General features: G+C 40.4%; 1 protein-coding gene across 2 annotated transcripts in view; it reads left to right on the top strand.

Moving 5' to 3' along the window:
* Positions 1 to 513: 513 nt before the first annotated feature.
* LOC103146379 (glucosidase 2 subunit beta-like) overlaps positions 514 to 17314 on the top strand; it is a 66578-nt gene continuing 49777 nt past the window's right edge. Inside the window, exons 1-3 of one of the 2 annotated variants that reach the window (XM_016677499.1) lie at positions 514 to 957; positions 4676 to 4745; positions 7657 to 7746. In XM_016677499.1, coding sequence (XP_016532985.1) covers positions 4735 to 4745; positions 7657 to 7746 — 101 coding nt within the window. In that variant the 5' untranslated portion in view covers positions 514 to 957; positions 4676 to 4734. The remainder of the gene's footprint in view (positions 958 to 4675; positions 4746 to 7656; positions 7747 to 17314) is intronic. The other variant, XM_016677500.1, reaches the window with a different exon arrangement.

Raw genomic sequence — 17314 nt, 5'->3', positions numbered from 1 at the left:
TCTCCCAATAGGATCAGTAACAACTTTTTTTTATACAGATAGGCAAAGATTTATTTATTGCCACCCCCCCTAAGGAGAAAATGAGCTTGAAAATACTTGACCTGGCCATCTTTTTCTTAGTCTTGTAATTTCGTTTGTAAGTAGATGTGTTTCTTGAATAAAAACCACTTTTGGCTGGTATTGTTTAAGTCTATTCATTACTTACATTCCAGGAGATCACATCAATGATGGACTCAGGACTCATTCGCTTAGTATCACTTATTCCCATATATCCCTACGAGGCATTTTGATTGTTTTTATCCTTATGTCTGGCTCTACCTTCTGATTAAAGGGCACTCTGTGCTTTGTGCACATAGAACTAGTTTGGTGAAGAAGAAAAACAAAAACCTTTTCCCACTTTGTTGCATCTTTTACATTAGGGTATAGTAATTTTCTGCCTATAGTTTAGTCCTCACCACTTAGCAGTCAGAGCAAGCTCTTGAGTTGAAGAGAGATGCTGAGAAAATGAAGCTTGAGAAAGGGAGGTGAGGGTGCCAGCGAGGCTGTTGGAGCTCATGCTGAAAATACTGAATCCAAGGAGAACGTCGGAGTCAAAAGAGAAAATGGGTGTTGCAACATAGCGCAGAGTGCAAGTGTTTAAAAGTGGACTGGAAACAGACGTGGAAGCTTTTAGTAGTCTGCCATTATTTTAAAGAGCAGACTTTTAAATAACAGACAACAAACCACCCTCCTACATGCGCCCGCCGGTCGGCGTCCTTCTCTAGGTGTGTGTTGCTACGCGTGAAGCACGGGGAATGCAAGGGTGGCCTCGCTGCGTCGGCCGTGCTGTATCGAGCACGGCCGTGGCGGCGCGTATCACCGGCTCTCTCAGGCTTCTTTTCTTAGAGCTGCCGAGGAATCGCCTAGCCTATCGATCCACTCGCATGTAAACACAGTATCTTCGGTCTCTGGCTCAAGGTATGTATACACAAGAGATACTCGGAGGGGGTTGGGGGGAGAGGAGACGGTGTGTACTACACAGCGTGTTCATCCTCTTCTATTTTTGTACACAGCTTCTGTGATTTAACAGCTCTCCTGATAGCTTCTGGTGAAGTGCTGTATAGGAGAGAAAAATATCCACCGGTCAGCTTAGTTTCACTGTGAAAACATTTGTCCTGAATTCTCCACATGAATAGAGTCGATAAAACCTTCTCATCAGTGTTAATAATGCATGTGACTTCAGATAAAGTGGGCTTTAATATCACATCATACCTGCTTTTTTATAACGTTGTCCTTGTCTGATGGTGTTAAGCTGTTGCTTGAAGAAACGCAGGCTTCGAGAGAAAATGGCTGCAGCAGCAGTTCAAATGTCACCCACATGGGATTTTGTGCCTCCTTTTGTCGGTGCTGAGCTTGGCGGTAGCTGTGAGTAAAACAAAATCAAGAGCGGCGCTGAAGGGAACGTAAGTGGTGATTTAAGTGGTTTAAAGGTGACTAAGAAGAATATCCTGTCCCCTTTTGGTGCTTTAAAATCGTCTATGATCTTGAAGCACGTCACATCTGTATCGGGTTTTGCAAAAAAAAAAAAAAAAAAAGTAGTAGTATTTTGGGGATTCGTACAATAGAAGGAACATGCTAATTGGTATTCAGGCCAGTGCTGTCACAGCTTCCCACTTGGTTTCTTTGCTACGCGCAGATCCTTCTCCGTTGCCACAGCACCAGGCCCCGGTGAGAGTTCCTCCGACGTCAGCAGCGAACCTGTCCGCTTTCAGAAGCCCCACTAAATCCACATGTCCAACAGCACCAGGCGGTTAAATTGGAGTCTTTTAAGCCTGTCCTCACTTCTATTTTCAGCCACCTTCTTTCTTTGCCTTTCAGGCCTTTTTTGTTCGCATTTAAGGGCTGGCATGGTTCAGGCACAAGTGTTGTGTGCATGCTTTCACTGTCGGGTAATCGGATCCCACTTTTAATGAAAAAGAAGTGCAATTATGTTCGCATCATGAGTTATAGGGCTGTCACCTGGTAGCATTGTCTCATCGCTTCCTATCTTAGCAGGTTAATGTATATTCCATTATTTCAGATTGTTTACCTCTTCAGGTATCATTTGCTTTGACAGGTTGTTCACATTGTTTTCGCAGAGGCTGTCAGCCAATGTGTACATTTGTGGATTTAGTGAGCAATTTAAAAAAAAAAAAAGACTGGAATTCAGCAGGGACTGAAACATTGTCTATTTAATTATACTAGAAATGTTGCTGTGCTGGTGTTCCTGCACACCAAGTCACAATATGCTTATAGAACGAATTGGAGGGAAATAAACGACTGACTTTTGTTAATTAATCCAATCCAACTCTGACTATGAGGTAAGAAAACTATAGCAGGATTTAATTATGCTTACAGCTCTGATATTAAAGATGTGTATAAGCCCTTGAGATAAATTCATCTTGTATTGCAACAAGATACGATGGACCCCAAACAACAACCATCTGCGATTAGCTGAAAGCTACATCTATTTGAGATCCTTTCTAAAAAATGCTTGTTTCTACCAATTTTAATAGTTTAGCCACCATATATACTTTCCTGTGCATTTAAACGCTCAATGGAAACCATTTTTGCGCCATCGCAGAATCTGCCACAGTCTTCTGTTTCCACTCTTGGTGGTAAAGCCAATCAGTGGCATGGAAAATAATTTTACACTCCTGGATTGGCTTCTCTCCAAATGCCAGCCAAAAGCGTGTCAGGTGACATTGCTCCTTGGCATTTAAGCTGCCCAAGCCGCATTTACTTTCCAATATTTAAGACATGATGTACAATCTCCTATAATTTTACATCAGCTCAAAGCCAGATGGACCTGGAGAGATTTCTTCTTGGTGAAATCTCTCCATATTTTCAAAAATCCTAGACTAATTTCATCTTCGTTTCAGTTTTCTTCACAGGATTTTGACAGGATTTATCCGAGGACTGCGAACCCCATGGCGAATGGTTGCTTTACTGTTTGCTAAGCCATTACTGTGTTGATTTGGCCATATGTTTGGGGACATTATCCTCCTGAAAGACCTACTGATATTTTCCGTTTTCTGGCAGAGGCCACTCAATTTTCATTTTATTTTAAAGAGAAAATCTTGGTAATACAAGAATTCATAACAGCAAGTGCAATATTCACACCATGCCTAACTGAAATGCTTGCCACTGAATAGACCTGTCTTTGAATCACGTGATCAAAGCGCTCAATTTCAGTCAAATTCCCAGTAGAGCTGAGCAGCTGGTAGGAGATGAAGTGTTTTTCTGGTGTCTCACACAGTCAGTTGGCACAAAGCCTGAATCTAATGGTTGTACTGAGGACTTGGTGAACCCGAGTTCTGACTCGATTCCTGCAAGTTTCCTTATGGCAAATTCACACCAAATGCGTTACGCGCTTCAAAAACGCGTCTGACTTTTCTTCAAGTTCGATGCGTGTGCACTTTGAATGCAGACGCTTGAAGGTGCATTTGCACCGAATGTGATTTGAGCGCCTGGTTTCCATTCAGAGTCTATGTGGAGGCGTGCCGAGGGCCCATCAGACTCGTCAGAATTGCTCTAGACGTTGTTTTTCCCGTTGCTGGCTTAATTGCCGGAATCTGCGCTGCAATCTACACTTTTGATGCGTCAAACTCTTCAAATTGCGCCGTGCTAGACGCTCGAAATGCACCACGACGGGCCCTCGACGGGCCTCCACGTAGACTTTGAATGTAGGCCAGACGCGCAAAGCAAATTTGGTGTGAACGCACCATAAGACTGAGCTTTGGAGACCTTGCCATCCGTGTCTGTTATAAGCTTGAGTTTTCCTCCAGTTGTTTGTCCTGTTGTTGTTTTGACTGTAGTTATCAGCACGTTCAAGCCAATTTGTTATATCCTGACTTAGCAAGGTGAACACAACCTTACTTTACAAGCATGTTTTCTTGTGTTTCCCATGAAATGTCACTTTATGTTTACACTCCCATGTCAGACAGGAGGTCGTCACATGTCTCTAATCAAGTAATCCAAAATTAATGGCTACATCTCATTGATTTCTTAGTTACATGCGTTGATGATAACGTGTCCTCAGCGTGTCTTTCTTCTGACTGGATTTTGTCCAGGCAAAACAGGTTTTGAAAGAGATGTGTTGACTTCACAGATATGTACATGAATACTAATGTCTCCATACAAAAAGATTTTTGAAACAATCTTGAGATTAAATAAAGTAATTTTATGAAGATTACAGATTCCTCTTAAGTGGTTGCATTTGTATTTTATTTGTATGTTTCTATTCTCACCGTCCCCACTCGTGTCCTTGGATAAGCTACTGAATCCCACTGAGGCCCCTCACAGTGTTTTCCTTGCCTAAGATAAGCATATTTTAAATGAAAACAAGATAATGTGCATATGAGAGTGATGGAGATAAAAGTGACAAACACGCAGTAATTGCTGCAGCTCTCCCTCCGACTTCGTCTTTTTCCTCTCTCGCAGTCTCAGTTAGCACACTTTTCAGTGTGAAGAGGCTAATAAGCTCACCGTTCTGCACTTAACGCACCTGAAAATAGCACGCCCGTGTTTATGCGCAGCCTCTCGCAGTCGTTAAAAATACCGCCCTATATTTGGAGAGCGCTGTTTGGCAACACGCGAGGCGCCCAGTCGCAACAACGCCGCATTGTTAATTTGTCTGACCTTTTGTTTTGTCTAGCTGCGGAGTGGGAGGCTACCGACTTGAAGAAGGTGGAGGAAGCCTACGAGACAGTCAACATGGAAATAAGGTAAGGGAAAATAAAGAATTAGAGGGGGAGGCTAGCTTCTGTTGTCACATAGTTACGGCTGAATATTGAACACTTTGCACTTTGCGTGGATGATGCATTTACTTCTCACTTAGCTACTGTAAGCAAATTGGAAAGGCATCCACCCAGGACTTAAAATAGACTCCATCCTTTTGTTCTATAGGAGTGTGGAAAAGCTGCACAGTAATGAATTTGTACTGTGTGATACCTAAGGCTAATTTTAATGAAGAAAAACAAACTCTATTTGTTGCCTACTGTGCTCTGCGGGGCAGGCCTTTTCTCGACTTATTTTCGGCAGCCCCTGTTTCAGCTATCACGGATTCTTAGTGGCACATTTAAGGATGATTATGGCTCAAATTAGCATTGAAAACTCTGTATTTTTGTTTAGTTTTAAGTTTTCTTTTTCAAGCAGAAAACATTTCATCTCCAGTTCTAGTATCACCCGGAGGAACTAAAAAAGTGTCACAAAGCCTGGTTAAATATGAGGCTTTTATGCAAGAACTGAAACCGTGATTATCTTTTTCACCTTTAATTTGACCTGCATACTTTATACTTTTCCCAAAAAACACATCTTAAAGGGAGAAGACAATGAAAATGCTGCAATAAACAGCTTCCATAAGTGTTTGTTGAAGCACCTTTTGATTCAGTTGAAGCTTCCAGTCAAATTCGATTAGCATGCCACATCTTGACTTGCCAGTTTTTGCCCACTTTACTTCGCAGAACGTTTACCAAATATGCTACATTTTGAGGACGTCTCTTGTCAAGAGCCTTCTTCAAGTGACCCTTCACATTTGCTGCCAGATTAAGTTCTTAACTCTCCCTAGGCCTTTGTAAAACTTTGATTTTCCTGTCCTGAAGTCATTCTTTTGCAAAGTTTGATCGATGCTTTAAATTGCTGTCGTGTCAAACGACAAAATCCCCCTCCATCTTCAGCTTTCTAGCAGACACATGAAGGTTCTTGGTCGACACCGACTTGCGATTAATAGAACTACTCAGAATCGCAGGTGGAAAAAGTCTGGAAGTTATTTCCCGTTAGCTTTGAGTTATTTATACTGGTTTCATTTTCTTTCCACCACAACAAGCAGTGTGAACGGTTGGTGTGGACTTTTTAAATCCATGCTATGCAGTCACTATGTTGTGTTCACAACTTTGGAAAAAGTTCCAGGTAGATTTTTATTTTTTATTTTTTGCAGCAGCAGCAGCAGTCTTAAAATCACCTTTCAAATTTTGACAGCAGATGCATCGAACTGATTATTTTCAAAACCCTCATTTTTATTTCAGTTGATGATTTGTCTTCTCTTGTAGAAGAATGGTAAAGAGATAATTTCCCATGTTTTTTTTGGTTGTTTTTTTTTTTACAACTGCATGCACAGTCATGCAACAGAAAGGCAGCAAAACCTTGTTCCCTTCCAAAGCAACATAAAACATGCAGACATTCGGAGGTTTATCCCCGTTACATTCCCACTGCGAGATGTTTCCACAAAGCAATGGCTGGTTAAGTAATTTCCGAGGCCCTTTGGGCTTGCAAACAGTTCATTACCATTAAAGAAGAGAGTGCCAAGTACAGTGATGGCAATTACCAAAAGGTCAAGATGTTTCCACAATAAACAAAGGCCTGTATGAGGCAAAAGAGGAAATAATAACCTGATTCATATTGTTGGTCTATTTTGCTCTAGTCTCTCTTGTTCAGACCACAATCTGCTATGTCCATGTACTGTATATTAATTGTAATAGCACTGGTGTTAAAATAACAGATATCAAATACAAAAGTCAGTTTTTTGTATATCAATATACAAAAACACCCAACAGATTCCATTCTGTTATACCTAATAAAGTAAAGAAATGCTAAGCACACTCCACCCAGACCCAGTTTAGCAATAACGTGATATTAATCTCTTAACATCGCCATGCAGAAACTTTGAGACACTTGGTTGCTTCTCCAAGTCATTGCTGAAGTCTTCCCGTCTTGACATGGTGTTAGCGCACAGCTTTGCGCTTCAGATAGCATCCTGCCTACGTCTGTGCTGTGCGATCAGTCGGTCACTTACCAGCACCTGGCTAATTTAGCTTTTAGTTTTCAAGTCTTGTTCAAGCAGCAATGGCGTACTTGGTTTTTCCTTTTCTGGTTCGTCTTTGTTCATAAATAAAGATGGTTAGATTCGCGTATGCTCCCTGGTAAACCCCATATTATTTCTACAATGTCCCATCACATTAAACCTTCAGACTAATTGCAGGTGTTCTCTTTCCACCGTGACTGTGAATTCAAAGTACTCGCTCCGTCTCTCCCTCTTTCTCTCTCCCTTTCTCTCTCTCTTGCTGTGAAGGGAAATTTACTCATAAAATGATTCAGTGCATGACCTGTGCCCTTACTGCGTATCACATGCACATAGGGTTACGCAACCTCCATTGCTTCTTTGACCCCGATTCATCCCCCAACACTACCTTACCTTATCCAGAATCACCTTCCTCAGACATTTGTTAACCCCGTTCACATGTACGCGGTATGAATATTTAAATGAGGGCTCTTGCACCGTTAGAGATACGGCTCACTTGCCTTACATGTCATTAGTGAAGAAGAGCAGTCCTCAGCGGCTCAAATAATAGAAGACAACGCATAGAAATGGGACTTTAAGGGGCTACCTCATCAAACACTATGCGAGAAATCAGTTACTAAAACAGGAAGGAGAAATAAAGCCTCTCTGCCAGCACAATTCAAAGGCACCCAACAGTTTTTAAAGCAACCTTTAAACATTCTTTGTTGTGCTGTGCATCTTTGCCACTGAAAATATTTCACAAATTGGGTTTTAAGCCCTGCTTAAATGTGTTTAAAAATGTAAATTTGTAGTTGAATCGTAAGTAAAGGGAAGTAAACTTTGTGATTTTGTTCTCACAGTGATCTTCAGAAGAAGCTGGAAATAGACTACGGGACAGATTGGGAGTATTTGTTTCTGAACGGCCAGTGCTACAAGCTGAAAGTGTACGAGTAAGTACAGACTTTCTTTTATTACCAGGGTTTTTTTTTTATCTGTGGCCCGACTTCGGTGCTGACAATATTTCTGAATAACAGGTTACATGTAAAATATTCTACCTCGGAGATTCAGTTCAGTTCAGTTTATGTACCGCCAATTCACAACAAAAGTTGTCTCAAGGCCCTTCACAAAAGAAAACGGTAAGGCTTATGTGCTCACAACCTCACAAAGCAATTATGAAAGTATTGGGAGAAGTCGCTTGAAACTGATTTGATGACCATGTTTTAAGAACCTAAACAATCAAAAGGCATTAAACAGTTGAACAACCACAACTCCTTTATAGATCATTGTTGGGGCTATCGTCGGTCTGTGTTCAGACTGGCCTGTTTTAGCAGCCGATCTGCAATCAGCTGTATTATTTGGAGCTTCAAAATAGTAAATAGTAATATTCTAAAAATTATATGAAATGGACTTATTTAGGTTCTGCACAAAGTCTGGTTTAGTTTTTTCATTACCTGAATTTGGTGCGTGGTTGTAAGCAAGCACAGGAAATGGTAGTACTTCTCTTTCAGCCAGCTGACCAGGAGTGTGCCTGAAGTGGACAGAAGTGAGAAAAGGCCTGTGTCGCTACAGTGGACAGGCTTCAGGTTTATTTGAAAATATGAAGCTAAGATGGATGTCTCTATGGATCCAGCGAATCAGTGTGTTAATGACTAATGAAATAACACCATTAGGTAAAGTGCACCTTACTTACAGGTTGTATTTGTGGGTCAGTAGAGGTTTCCTTTTGCTTTTGACCCACTTAGACTTATTTGGTAGATTATAACATAGTAACTTTTTACAAAGTGACATTCAAAAAACAGAAATGAAGCACCAATCTTTTGGCTTGACAGGCAGCCTGGTGCAACAAAAAACGATGAATTGCAATGACAGGTACTTACTGTTGTTTATTCCATAATGGAATAAATTACAACATTTGCAAATTTTCTGTTGATGGTTTCTTCTTCTTCTTCTTCTTTTTTTTTTTTTTTTTTTTTTTTTTTTTTTTTTTTTTTTTTTTTTTTTTTTTTTTACATAATATTAGAATCTTCTTATTTATGGTAATGCTGATGACTCTTGGGTCCCTCCCAAAGAAGTCTGGCTTGGACCTCGTCCTCTTTGCAAGTTGGCACGCAGCTCACTGGACTGAGATGTGAGCGGGTTTGAAAGAATCAGCATGACAACCAGAGGCTGAAAGCTATCTTATTTTGTGCAGCTGTAAGAAATAAAAAGCCGTCTGTAACAAAAGGGAAGCGTCTCAATAAAGACCTCCCCATTTAAAGGTTGATAATCTCCAAGCTCCAAGTCACCCTGGAGAAGGCAAGCAGCTAAATCAACAAAATTTAATCAACAGAATGAGCTTCTTTTACTCTCTCCCGCTGCATCCCTGTGGCCCCTGCTGGGGTAGAATCTGTTCTCCTCAGGATTGCTTGCCAGCTGGAGTTTTAGAAGCCTGTGGGTGGTTGCAGTTTAAAAAGAAAATTATCTGAGATCTGCACTATTCTGTCTGCACAGCAAATACACGTTCCAGGCATCTGTGGTTTCCCCCGTGCGCCGATACGCCAAAGTGATTCGTTTGCTCAGTTTGTCATTTTAGAATCTGAAAAGCACGGGTGCAGTTTCTTACATGTGAGCATAAAACGGGTTTGTCTGAATGTTTTTTTTAAAAATATGGACAGAAATAAAAATGTGGTAGGTTCAAGAGTGTGGCTGTTTTGAAATGGCTGTTTCTGCCAAATTACCTGTAAAAACGTAACAGTAAGTAAATATACATCTAACAATGTGTTTAATACTGGGGGGAAAAAAAGAGTGGTGGGATTAAACACCCGTTTATTAAAATTGGGAATCATACTGTACTTGAAATGTACAAGAGGGATTACTTTTTCTTTCGTTTGAAGTCAGCGTAGATCTATTTATTGATAAATAAAACAACTCTTCTTCAAGCCCTGCTTTAAGATTGTAAGACATACAATCTTTAGCTAAAATACATGTGAAATGATTGCATTTTGGGAAGCTGAAATACTTAAGCACAATGCTACTTGATGCGCTATTAGCCGGCGCTTACAAAGCACCTGGTCCAGGAGCAACATTACTCGTCCTGGTATCTAATATTGGAACATTTTTGGACTTCTACTTTTGAAAATGTGGATCAATGTGGAGACTCCCTATGCTAAGCTTTGTTAGCAAATGCATGTAATGAACAGACATTGAAGAACATTGGAATCCTCCAGACTGACGTTAGTAAAACTCCAGCTTCAAAATATATAAAGGTAACAGGCTGAAGAGCAAACACAAATTTAGATGAACTTGTCAATACAAACTGTTTTCAGATCATGGTCCAGACCTGGAGAATCTTACAAGTCAGCTGACCTGAGTTTTTTGTTGAGGTTCCTGGGGGAAAAAAAAAACAAACAAAAAAAACATTGGGTCATGCCATAAAATATTTTGGAACATTAATAAGGCAGTGATGGATTTTGAGTTTAATGTTCAGTCAGTGTTGCCTTAGTTGGACCTTTTGGTCATGCGATTTAGAGAAACATGCCGCTTTCCTCTTCCCACTTCTCCTTTCTACTGCCCTGCTGGCATCAGATGCCTTGAGATTTTTTTTTTCTTCCTGCCTTTATATAAGGAGCACAATAAACGCCAATATCAAGTTTATGGAAGGTTTCTTGACCTACCAGCAGACTCTCAGCAATGTACCGGTTCTCCTCATGTCTCCCCTGCGTCCTTGCTGTTTGCCTTGAACTGTGATCTTAAGATGAAATGACATTGACAGACACTCAAACCCAAAGCTTTCTATAGCTCTTCCTCCTGTACCAGAGAGCAGCAGAGTAGAAAAATAGAACAACGTTCCAGTTTCAAGTTTCTTTGATCATTTTTGGTGTTAAACCATGTCAAATGTGATTATTGTATTTTTCTTGTTGCTAACTGCGGTGCATTATTTCAGTGAATGGGAAACGCCGGTTAATTCCTGCATCTTTCTGTGCCTGTTCTGTTTGAGGATACTTGCTTTTGCCTCGCAGTGAATGTTTTCACATGTTTGTCATTATTCAACCACAACCATCAATGTTTTCTTTATGTACTAAAGTACCATATAGCTGTGACATGGAAAGAAATGTATACATTGCGATTTTTTTATTGAAAAGCAGTTCAAGCACAGTGAGCCTCTGTTGACGGCAATTGTCAAAGCTTTGCCACACATTCTCAGTTGGATGTAAATCTGAACTTTGACTAGGTTATTCCAACATTTGATCAAAACGATTCCACTGCAGCTGTGGCTGAATGCTTAGGATTATTGATAGATAAAAACGTCTCGAGTTTTTCAGATCCTTTGGCAGGTTTGTTTCACAGGCAGCATTTTGCACAAAAGTAAGAAAGTTACGTTTTGGTCTCGAATCAGAGGAGACCAAAACTTGAATTTACTTCTATAATTTCTTACGGTAGAGTGTAAACAGCGCTTATTGAGACAGTATTTAATTTTTCTTTTTTTTTAACTCTTTCATAAAGGCTAGATTTGATGGGTATCCTACTGTTGTCCCATCAGCAGATTCTGACACTTATAGTGTGCATCTCTGCAGCTCCTCCAGTGTTACCATGGGCCTCCTTTCTGCTTCTCCGATTAATCCTCTCATTAATGGTCTCATGGGCCTCCTGCCCAATACAGGATTGATTTCAAGCTTTTGCTGTTGGTGTTTCATGGTCTTATTTCCAGCACCTTAAACAAATCCACACTCCATCGAGAACCCTAAAAGGAAATCCATATTAAAAAGCAAAGGTGTTTGTGTGTATATTTTAGCTTCTGGAACAACCTGCCTGTCCACAGTAGATCTGTTCAGAGCATCATTTATTTCAAGAAACTCTTCAAGACCCACTTTCAGTCACTGGCTTTTAACCCTAGTTAATATGAATAAGCCAGTTTTATTCTTGAACTTATGTTTTTATGTATTTTATAGACTTTCAGTAGTCAGTTATCTTCTCTTTGCCATGTATGTTGCTTGCTGTCAAGCACTTTGGTGCAGCCATTGTTGCTATAAAGTGGTGCATAAATAAAATTGAGGTTGAAAGTCCCTGGCCTTTCAGTTTATGTGGATGACTGTGTCTTTGTAGGTTTGCATATGTACCTTAAATGTTCTCTTACCGACTGATGGAGTGCGTATACTTTGTTGATTCTTTTACAAGAAATTTGTGAAAATCATTTTTGTTTTCGCTCCGCTCCATAACTGTGCACTATTTTTTGTTCATATATCACATGAAATCCCAGTAAAGTACACTGAAGTTTGAGTTTGTGTTGTGAAATAAGGTGAAAAACTTCAAGTGGTTTATGAGCTGTTCCTGTGTCTTGTTCCAAGTGACTTCTTCCAGCTGGGTCTTAGACATTTTATTTGTTATGGTTTAAAATATTCTTACTTTTTTAAAAAAAAATAGTGAGAAAGGAGAGAAAGAAACAGGCGTTTGTTGTTGAGCATTTTTAAATGAGATGATTAACGGGGGGATCCGAAGCGTAGTGGCGTTTTCCACATTGCTTTCTTATCAGTTTCTCAAAAGACCATAAACAAAATGAAGAAATGCTCACATTATTTAATAGCCTTTATTGCATACTTCTAAGCAACCTTTCTCCAGACTTTGTTTGCCTTTTGTTTTATACTATAAGCCCGTTTAGGGGTTTAAATTTCACCTCCGCAGAAAAAAGTAAAATCGCACAAAAAATAATTTCATTTCATCCAGAATGCTCTTCAGAGGGTTGATGATCCTTTATCACGAGTTAGGACTTAAAAACCTCAAGTTTCTGCCAGGGAATTGGAAATGAAAGGGACAATTCAGGCGACACAGCCTGGCTCAGCGTGAAGGGAGTCCACCCCATAATGAGGACTCGGAGTTCCCCCACCTACAGCGGAGTCTAATATTCCTCCTGTGGATCTGTTGACACTCCTCAAAGCAACTTAAATCGAAAGGGCTGTGATTTATGCAAGACTGTCAGGTCAGATTGACTCAGCCTCTGCTCTCATGTCATAAGAAAGTACAGCACTTCTGTGAGTCACGCCTGCCAGTGCGACTCAGCTTCGACAGAGACGAGAGGAGGATAACGGAGCACAAGTGACACTTCCAACTGTCTGCAGAACATCACATGGCCTTAAGAGCACCGGGTTCTTCCAGACACAGCCGGGAGGGACTGCCCTCAAATAGGCACACGAGTCCTTAATGTGTTCGCTCGGAGAAACCTGGAAATACGAAGCCGTGTGCTGTAGATCTACTGAGAAGATTCTGCAGCAGCAAACCGCAAATACTGAAAAGCAGCCGTGACTGGACTGTAAGGCTCTATTAAATAGCTTTCAGTTGTTTAACGTCAATTAAATGAAAGAAATGAAAGTTAAGCGAGCCAAACAATAAAGTTTATGTTTTAAGCTTTAGAGGCTTAGTTTACATTTAAAGGCATGGGAATCAAATTTGTGACATACTTCTTTTAAGGGTAATGAATAGGAGTTATTATGATTAACATAAATTATGAATGTGATTCCTGGCGCTGTTAATAGGAATGAGGTGACTTGCATCAAGGCAGCCCAGGCGATTGGACAGGAGCTCAAAGTTCCTTTACATCTAAAGCCATGGTTGTCAGATCTCAGAATAAATCTAACGTTAAATAAAAACAAGCAACTATCAGTGGTAGCCTGTTCACTAATTATCAACATGAGAATACAGAACGGGTTGGAGATCAGTTAGGAATATATATGTATATATGCAGATTCCTAGTACCTCGGTTGTATGAAACCTTTACAATGTTTAAGATGCATGAATGGCCTGAATTTGATGTGCCTTAGTTGCTTTTGAAGTAAATCTGCTTTGTTGCATTACAAGCCCAATACTCCCTTTCAATCTTGCTTCATTCACACATCTTGTATTTATTTATGTTCCCTGATGAAAACAACTCTGAAACGGCGTAAAAATGGACCATTGAGGCAATGTCCAACAACCTCTTTTCATGTTTACGTATGTTTTTAGTTTCCTTATGCAAAATAACTGCCTGCTTCTGTTAAGGATAGCATCTGTGCTGCCATTTTGTCTACGTGTACAGGGATCACTGAGATCGGCAGCAACAGAAGTTTCTACTTCCTTTCGTGTCATGGATATGATATCCTTCTCATGAGTAATAAACCACTGGGAATGCAGTTCACACTTGCTCCTACTTCCTTCCACCATAAAATAAACTGATGGTTAAAGACTCGTTTCTTCATCTGAAGACGAGTCTTGTGATGTGCATTTCGTTGAGATACGTTAACTCCACTGTGTTTCTCTCATATATAATAATGTTTAATATTGATGTCTTTTGTTTTTTTTCTGACTTGTGAAGTCAGATTTTGCCTGAATATAGATTCTCTCTTGGAACTGCAATTTACCGAAACGTAATATCGTGGAAATTCCTGGTCGAACTGCAAATATTGACTGTGTTCATGAATAAAATGGTTTCGGTGAGAAACTTTTCACGGTCCTCTCAAAATGCAAACTCGTGGTGGAGTTTTCCTGTTTTGGTCCCTCTCGGGGGGCTAAGGTGCCTGAATCGGTTCTCGTTGCCGCAGTGACGTGATGAAAAAAAAATCCCATCATTTTGTCGTCCACTCCTTCTTGTCACCACCTCCTGGATAACGTTTTACCACCATTTCCGTGCGAAACTCCTGTGTGATTGGTCAGAATTTCATGTGTGTTTCTTGATACGGAAAAGCTCCCAATGCTCCGTCCTGGGCCGATGCAGCAGGCCACCGACGTAGAAAGAAACCAGGACCTTCTTACTGTAAGGCAATTGCGGTTTTCACACTGTCAACGTGCAGCTAATTAATTTCCTTCAGTCTGTAATTCACCTTTACTTACATGTGTGAAGACTATATGTTTGTCTAAGTAAAGGAATGTTTTTGTTTCTGGCTATTGTCATCGACTTCTCAAACATCACATGACAGCACAGTCTCTGTTATCCAGGTGCGTGTCGTGTTATGAACATCTCCATTTTAACAGTTTTTGTACATAGGACAAATGCCGCTTCGGCATTTTTACATGTATACGTCTCGCTAAATATAAACAAAGAAGGAATATTTATTGCTAAATGTAACACTTTTCTTCCAAGGCTTTGTGTGTTCCCAAGCGTTAAAGCAAGCACCGGACATACTGTACCGTCTCAGAGCCCTCCTGCACCTCTTGCTTTCCTATATTTTGTTTAGTTTTATTTCGACCACAGATAACAGGCCCAACAAAGCGTTTTCTTCACCACTCTAGTATCTTACCGAAGGCACTGCAAGTACTGTTCGTCAAGGACGGAATATTTAAAAATGTTTGTGCTAATAGAGAGATGAAACACAATACCAAGGGGGGCAGAGCAAGGTCTGTAAACTGTTACTGATAAATTTATGTGCACAAATTAAAGCTGTTTTATTTTTCATCCCATTTAACCTTTGTTTAACCTGACAGGGAAAATGAAGTTGAGTTTCTATTTACGAATGCGGCCAGTTCTTTGACACCCATTAAGGGGACAAACAGGTGTTTTACTTAACCATAATTAGAATGTTGTTTAAATAATTGGTTCTGATGCAGCCAATAATAATGCAGGTCGTTTCCCCCAGAGGAGGACCTCCTTGTGTCATCTATACCTTTTTCTGTTTGGTCACGCTTAATCAGTTTTCAAAAGCAGACATGACGGAAAGTTTGCTTTAAAAATTTCACATGCTGTCGGAGATTATAGTTGTACTTTTTTTTTTCTTGCTTTAACTACATAATTCAGACAGTTTTGTTTTACATCACAAAAGGCATGCAAATGAACTGTGCTGCCTTTCCTTGAAAAGAAATAAGAAAATTAAGTTAGCGGGTAACTTAGAGGGATGTTTTGGAGATATTGAGTAATGATGTTTCCCTTTGTTCTGGGAACAAAAACAAAGCCGAAAGAAGAGGCGGTAATCGGGTTTGGAAACAGCGGTCCTCTTAATGTTTCCCAGAAACCCTGCTGAGGAGCACAGACAGCATATTTTCCTGCTGAATCACCGCCTCCCTCTCGCAATTGTGATTCAGTCCAGCTTTTGTCTGTCAGGACGCCGTTCACTTCCCGCAGCCAGCCGAACCCACATGAGATTCAACCCAGTCCGCAGCGGGGGCGGGCAGCTAATGGAGTGAAAACTTTAGCTGTAACCCTGTAGGACTGTGAGTCAGTTAACTTGTGCTCGACAAAATCCTTACCGTCATCACTGGTGGAGTTGCCAAACTTTGAGTCTTCCTATGCACTCAAGTTCTTATCATTTCTAAGATTTTCCTCGGTTGATGAGCTAATTGGGCTTATAGACTTGTGACACCTTCCAGTTATCTTCATCTTAACGGTTACTGTATAATATTGATGCCTGAACGATTGATATTCCAAAGCTGGGGCTGTGATCAAAACTAGGACTAAGCGGTGGATCTTAAAATGATCTTCGTTAATCTAGATAATTTGAAATAGAGCTAAAAGAACTTGCCTGGTGTCTATCTGCAGCGCTGTCGTTACTTTTGGGAATAGCAGAGAATACCTGAGAAACCGGCCAAGTGTATCTTAGTCAGGTGAATTTATTAGTGCATCCATATAAGATTTCCTCATCATATGATCCAGAAACTTTACCTAAGGAGCAAGTGCCGTCTTCACCAAGAGACACCTTCTGGTTTCAGGGGGGGCATGAGTTGATATGAATGGGATGAATGGGATGCCGCCTCACAGCAGCGTGTGACCTCACTGGTGACCAGAATGAGTTTGGGGGAAGAATACACTTAAATGCTGTTTTTTTTTGTTGTTTTTTTTCAAACTTTATTTATTCAATCCAATAAATAGTCAGTTCTGAACTTAGAAATACTCTTGGATGAGAAGCGAAAGAGGAGAAGACATTTTCTGATAGACTTTACAAAGTTCCAGATGTACTATGCAACTTTCTGACTTAAAAGCCTATAAAAGCTAGGTTTGAGTTTTATGGGAGTCTATATAAAGCTGTTGCGTAAATGGTATATTTGAACAAGTCAGTTGTGCTGATTGAACTCCAAAATAGTAACACAGCGAAGGTAAAGTATGACTCAGCCAGAGCTGTAGCACAGTTTCAATGTCGCATCACAGTGATGAATGCCTTTGCCCAGGAGACAGGTTGCTGAAATGCGTTCTGTTTCACACCACATGCCTTTTGTAAGTTATCTTTCTCCACTAAAAACCGACAAATCGTAACAGAAGCCATGAGAATGAATCAGTGGTTTGTGACTTTGACCAGAAACCACGCAAATTGTCAGCGTCAGGTTTTATCCTGTGGCCATCAAAGCACATCTGGGCTACAGATACGCTGCATCAGTTTTTATGCTTTTTGTTTTGCTGGTATCTCATCGCAAGGTCAGTGGCGGTATGTTGGGATTTGTCTTGAGGAAATGCCTTCATCAGGCCTGATGGGCTGGAATTAAATACTTTCATTAGAAATCACTGAGCATAAAGTCGCTAACAGAAACCAGGGGAAAGGAACCAAAGGCAACTAGTATCTTAATTTTTCATTTGTTGTACGCCATTTA

Source organism: Poecilia formosa, unplaced genomic scaffold (genome assembly GCF_000485575.1).
Source record: "Poecilia formosa unplaced genomic scaffold, Poecilia_formosa-5.1.2 Scaffold157, whole genome shotgun sequence".
Taxonomy (NCBI): Eukaryota; Metazoa; Chordata; class Actinopteri; order Cyprinodontiformes; family Poeciliidae; genus Poecilia; species Poecilia formosa.
This window is presented reverse-complemented; position numbering and strand designations above follow the sequence as displayed.